This window comes from Larus michahellis, chromosome 21 (genome assembly GCF_964199755.1).
Source record: "Larus michahellis chromosome 21, bLarMic1.1, whole genome shotgun sequence".
NCBI lineage: Eukaryota > Metazoa > Chordata > Aves > Charadriiformes > Laridae > Larus > Larus michahellis.
The window spans coordinates 7,727,344-7,733,377 of NC_133916.1; the positions used below are offsets into that span (position 1 = coordinate 7,727,344).

Below are 6,034 nucleotides of genomic sequence, written 5' to 3' on the forward strand. Positions count from 1 at the left end.
GCTAATTGCTAGTAAAATAAACCTAGCTTTACAAGTTGTGTATCTTTCACTAGCACATATAATGCAAAACGTATAATGCAAAATCTGGAATTTAACAAGGAGAATCACAAAACCAACTGAGTCCTTTAGTACATTTATGAACTATATTTAATGCATCATCTTTTAAAAACTGATGGACTTTCTAAGACCACATCCTAAATTAACTGCTTCTGAACAGCTTGGATGAAAGAACTACCAACAAGCCAGGTTAATTCCTTCACTATGCAACACAGGAAAGGCTTGAATCCTTGCTAAAACCAGAAAGATGTCACCAAACAAGGTCTTTCTGACCACAGGACCCAGTTAGGACCTGCAAAACCACCTACCAGGGCCCTAGTTTGTTCTGTTGACCACAGCATGTGAGTCACTCCATTAAAAGCTCCAGAAGCTTTTCAATTCCATCCCTGAACATATAAAATAAATAAAATAAAAAAAAAAAAAATCAAGCTGCGATTTCAATAAAAACACCTGGAAGGAGCAGTCTGCACTTGTTCATGGCACTAAAGTTACGTGTGAAGTTCAGGGACACAGTGAGTCCAGTGACAACCAGCACTGCAGCGAAACACCGACCTGAAAGCAGGGGCACTACAGGCACCATTTCCAATCCAGCACGTAGTGCTGTAACTACGTGAATTAGATTTCAGACAAATTTTTTTCCGAGTGCCACAGAACTGCTGAACACCTCCCATGGACACGCCTCTACTGTAGCACCCCTGAAAGCCAACATTAAATAAAACCCACGGCACAATTTACGCTTTAACTCCAAGAACGCCCAAGTTTCAACCGTCGCCGGGAAACGCGATGCGAGCAGCAGCCGGGCGCTGCGGGACAGGGCCCGGCTCAGGGCCGCGGGACACGGGCGGTCACGTCCGCGGCCGCTCCACGCCCGGCGATCGCACCGGGCCGGGAACCGCCGCGGCTGCCCCCAGAGGGACGGGCCCGAGCGGTCGCCGCTGCCAGGCAGAGACCCCCCGAGCCGGGGTCCCACCGGGGACCCGCCCCGCGCTCACCTTGCTGGACGTCGCCGTTGGCGCCGCCGGGGACGGGGACGCTGAGCTGCCGCTCGGGCTCGGGCAGGCAGCGGCGGCAGAAGGAGTGCAGGCAGGGCAGCAGCTTAGGCTCGGCCTCCCGCCGGCTCTGCAGGCTCTGCGCGCACACGGCGCAGGTGTCGAGCAGCGAGAAGGGCCCCGGCGCCGCCGGCGTCAGCGGGGGCACCGGGCTGGGGCCCGGCCCAGGAGCGACACCGGGCGCCGCCGCCGCCTCGGCCTCGGCCTCCCCGAGACCGCGCTCCGCCGCCGCCGCGCCCGGGCTCTCCCGCTCCTCAGGCGGCGCGGCGGCGGGCGCGGGCGGCGCGGCGCCGGAGGGGGAGGCGGCCGCGGGCTCCAGGCCGCCGCCGCCGCCCGGCCCGGCCTCGGCAGCCCCCTCCCCGCCGCCGCCACCTCCTTTGTTTTCCGCCATGTTTCCTCCTTTGAACCCGACTCCCCGCGCCGCGCACGCACGGCGTCACCACGCGCCGTGCGCGCGCCCCAGCGCGGGGGGGGGAAGGCGGGACGGGCCAGCGGCTCGCGCAGGCGCGCGGGGGGCCGCGCGCAGGAGCGCGCGCTCAGCCGGGACGGGCCCGTCCGGAGGGACGAGTTGTGACGTAGCGCCGGGCGGGGCGGGGCGGCGCGGGGCGCAGGCCCGGCACCGCACCTCGCGGGGAATCCCCATTGGGCGGTGGCGGCGGCTTCACAGCCAATCGCCAGCGGCGGCCCAAGGGGCGGAGCGCGCACCAGGGAGTAGGCCCCGCCCCCCGGAAGCGGCGCCGTCACGGCCCGCCGGTCCCGCCCCGCGGCGGGCGGAGCCGGGTAAGGAGCGTGCTGTCCGCACGGCGCGCCCGGGGGAACCGGCGATGGACCCACCGGGCCGCGCGGGCACCGGGGTACGGCGGTGCCGCGGCAGCTCCAGCAACGTGGTCACCGCGCTGGGCCGCGGCGGAACCGGGGAAGGCGCACTACGGGGAGGGGAGGGCAGGGCAGGGCAGGGCCGGGCCGGGCCGGTGTCACACGCCCGCGGGCGCCGCGGTCTGACCCCCAGTCCCCTCTGTGTTAACGGCCGTTCATTTACCGTTGCAGCTTCCCGCGGCGCCGGTACGGACGCGTGAGGCCGAGCAGCCCCTTGGCCGACGCTGCCGGGCCACACAGCACTGTCTGGGACCGCGGGGCACAGCCGAGGCCCCCGGGCTGCGCTCAGGCAGGATCAGAACATACAAATAATAAACAGCGTTTATTGAAGGCATCAGGGAACATGCGAAAACATGGAACGGAGGGTGTTTTCTAAGAGCTCCTACTTTAGGTATACAAAAAGTGAAACAATTCACAGTACGTTTAACTGTGCCCATAATACACTTGAGCAGGATGTTTTGGGCCTACGCTGCCTCATCCTAGAATTTAAAACCAGAAAAAGAAATTATGAAAATACCTTCTTATCACCTTACACACCCGCAACTAGAGGTGTCTACAAACGCACAGCATCTCCAAAGTTTTTTGTTTTGTTTTTTTAACGTATGCTGCAGTAACACGGTAGAGTCACTGGAAGTCTTGCTGGATGTTCTCCTTGTTTGCTTCTCCATGCTGCTGTTTGATTTGTGAAATTTCATTTTCTAGCTGCACAATAGTTCGTTCAATCTCATAATTTTTACTGACAAGAGAGACCCATCTGGAAGGGAAAAGAAATAAAAAAAGCCTTTAAGTGTTGTTTACCCATCCTCTATTTTAAAATCAAAGACAATTATTGCTCCAAAGAAAGCACAATGACACTGAATAAAGCAGTACTTTTCTCAGTACATGATAAACCTCAGTTGATACCAATGGTAATTTAAACAACCAAAGTGATAAAAAGAGGGTTTCAACCCTGTTAAACCTTAACGTACAAAATTGAATTTAATAGACTCAAATCTGCTAACTTCCAATGTTTAAAGAATAGTTTAAGAAACAATTTAAACAGGCAATTTCAAGCAGCTCATATGCCCTCCTGTTCACATCTGTTGCTCATTGTTTCACTCAACCACAGTAACCATTACGTAGACCCGAATTACAAGCCCTTTGAAACACTTTGTGCAAAGCAACAGTACTGTTGCGTGCAGCAACATCCTACAGTAGATCACTCACGCTCTGCATGGAAGAATTTCAAGCAAGAGAAGATTGTGGAAGACTTGTGGAAGATTTAACAGAAAAATTTTAGATACTCACGTAGATTCCATTTCTCGTAGCTTAGCCCCAGCTGTGAGCTGCATGTTCTTTCGTTGCCAGTTCAGATCTTGAATGTTTTTCCTGGGGAGAAAAAGATCTATGTGTTGGGGTTTTTTGTCAGCTTCCCTTAAAGTTTGTAATATCTCCTGCTAATTTTGAAATACACCTAATTCCTAGAAATACTACCAGTGAACACTTGTGTAGCCAGGACCATAACAACAACATACAGATGGATGCAGTATATTTCAATATACTAGAAACTCCATCCCCAAGTAATCCATCTCTGTAAACTCATTAAAGCATCCACTTTAAAAATGATAGGCCAAACCTCACATCAGGGAACACATCTTCACTGAGACAACTACACACTAAATAAAAGTCTTATCAGCAGTGACAAGAAAACACACTGCATTTCAGAGAGGATTCCACCAGAATCCATTCTGTTCAAAGCAGAGGTTCGCACAAAACCAAACCAAACCAACACAGAGATTGAGTGAAACAGGTATTATGAATGTAATCATGTGGGGAGGGCAGGATCAGATTTCATTATTGTTATTACTGGGTCTTTTTTTCCTATGACTGTGGCAGCAATGTATACACAAGCCTTTCTATAGCTGGGGAGGCAGGGGAGAGAGGTTCACTTTCCTTCCAACTTCAGTATGAAAACACAAAAAATAATGTCTCACCTTAACTTCTGAAGCTCTTTCTGGGCTTGTTCTATCATATGAACCAGATGCCTAATAGCAAAATGCAAGCAAAGCATTAGGAAAACTTAAAATTGCCAGATCAGACCCATTTAACCTGGCATTTAACTCCTCAGAGTTAGGACGCGACAAGCCACTTCAACCCAAGCACGAGACGACTTATTCTCATCACGGTCTTAGCTCTTCACTGCTGAAGAGAATGACGCAATGCCAAAACACTCCAGTTGTAACATATGCAGTTTTAAGACATAAACCTCCAGTAACCATTACGGTCAGCCCCTGTCATCAGACAATAGGATAAAATCATATCCATTAGCTGATCAGGTTTTATTTTCAAGCTTGTTACCGTATGCTCGTGCTATTCTGACCAGAATGGTATTGTAACATCCCCCTATCATATTACCCATCTTCTAATTTTAATTCTAAAATTACCTGTAACAATTTTTGTTTCCCTCATGTAACACTGTGAGAGCACAAACAGTTCTTTTCACTTCCTGACATACGTGCGAGCCAATAGATCCTCTGCCTGCCTCCCTTCTAAGCTAAGCAGCCCTCTGCCTTCTCTCAGAGGTAAGTTTTGCGTTCCTTTTGTCTACACTTTCTCAGAAGTGGACATTGACATTCTCTGCCTGAAATAGCGCTGGTGCTTCCTGCAGCCATACCATCTACAACTTTTTTTGGCTTTTAGAACAGCTTTATTAATAATGGCTCCAGGCTGAGCAGGATCAGTAGTAAGTCGTCTTTATTTCCACTACTGAATTATCATTTTGCAAGCTGTCATTAGTCCTTTTAGTTATCCTCAATTAAAGGCCATTGTCACCAACTGCTACCCAAACTGTAACCTACAAAATGCAACACTGGGATGTATTTGAAACACAGGCTATTTCTTGGCCACAGAGAAGGCTCCTTCTCTTTCAGATCGGACTCCTTTTCTTCCACATAGAGCTCTCTCAAAGGGCCTGTTATTCCAGGATACACTCTGAAGATCCCCACTGGACTTGCACAGGAACACGTGAGAAATATAAGAAATCGAACCCAGAACTTCAGCTAGGTTCAGCAAAGCAGAGGAAGGCCTTACTCGTTGTACACCTTCCAAGCATTACAGCCGTGTTGCGACATTAACTCCAGGTTCTCGATGCGGACCGCCTGGTGCTCCAGCTGCGCCATGGAGTTGTTCACACACTCCTGCCACGCCGTGATATCGTTCTTCTGGCCGGAGGACGGGGCCGGCAGCTCGTACCTGCAACAGGCCGCCCGCCTCAGGAGAAGGCCCGGCGGACACGGATCTCCTGCCGGCACCCCTGGGGGCGGGCGGCCGCTCGGCCCTCCCGGGCTCACCTTTTCATGCTGAGCAGCTCGAGGGGCTGCCGGGCCGCCAGGCGCTCGAACTCGTTCCGCATGATCTCGGTCTGCGGGGAGGGAGGCGGTGAGGCGGCACCGCGGGGGGAACCGGGGGCGGGGGGAACCGGGGGCGGGGGGAACCGGGGGCGGGGGGAACCGTCCACTGGCCTCACCTCAAAGGCGCTGTAGTCGTGCGCCGGCAGGTAACTGAGGTAGTTCTTCGTCGGCCGGTACCGCCGCGTCTCTTCCTCCACCAGCGCCGCGGCCTAGCGCACGCCGGGCGTCAGGCAGGAACGCCGGCCGCGTTCACCGCCTCACGAGCGCCCGGCGCCCCGCGCTCACCACCCCGCCCCGCGTTCACCGCCTCATGGGCGCCCCGCGCCGCGCTCACCGCCTCACGGACTCCCGGCGCCTCGTAGCCCTGGTCGAAGTAGGGCAGCGCGTCCACCACCACGTCGCCGGCCACCAGCCCCGGGCCCGCCATGCTGCGCCCGCTCTGCGCCTGCGCCCGCTCTGCGCCTGCGCCCGCTCTGCGCCTGCGCCCGCTCTGCGCCTGCGCCCGCTCTGCGCCTGCGCCCGCTCTGCGCCTGCGCCCGCTCTGCGCCTGCGCCCACGCCCGCCCCGGCGCTGCCGCAGCGCCCTTGCCCCGTAGGGGAAGCTGGGGTCTAGCCCCGCCCCCGCGCCATGGATCCACCCCCCCAAGCTCCGCCCCCCACTGCC

The 6,034-nt window shown here is 55.1% G+C and overlaps 2 protein-coding genes across 4 annotated transcripts in view; both read right to left on the bottom strand.

Annotated features, from left to right (window-relative positions):
- Positions 1-1,497, bottom strand: part of TRIM33 (tripartite motif containing 33) — a 32,961-nt gene extending 31,464 nt beyond the window's left edge. The window contains exon 1 of the mRNA XM_074564682.1: positions 1,050-1,497. Within this exon, the coding sequence (XP_074420783.1) occupies positions 1,050-1,497 (448 nt within the window). The remainder of the gene's footprint in view (positions 1-1,049) is intronic.
- Positions 1,498-2,285: 788 nt separating this feature from the next.
- Positions 2,286-5,970, bottom strand: BCAS2 (BCAS2 pre-mRNA processing factor). Of its 3 annotated transcripts, XM_074564697.1 has the most exons (7): positions 5,706-5,970; positions 5,488-5,580; positions 5,312-5,382; positions 5,052-5,213; positions 3,956-4,006; positions 3,270-3,350; positions 2,286-2,736 (listed from the first exon to the last, which is right to left on the bottom strand). In XM_074564697.1, the coding sequence occupies exons 1-7, from the start codon at positions 5,796-5,798 to the stop codon at positions 2,607-2,609; spliced, it is 681 nt and encodes a 226-aa protein (XP_074420798.1). In that variant the 5' UTR covers positions 5,799-5,970; the 3' UTR covers positions 2,286-2,606. The 3 variants fall into 3 exon arrangements, with proteins under 3 accessions (XP_074420798.1, XP_074420796.1, XP_074420797.1); XM_074564695.1 differs by lacking the exon at positions 3,956-4,006 and having other exon boundaries at positions 5,706-5,895; XM_074564696.1 differs by lacking the exon at positions 5,488-5,580 and having other exon boundaries at positions 5,706-5,893.
- Between the last annotated feature and the right edge of the window lie 64 nt (positions 5,971-6,034).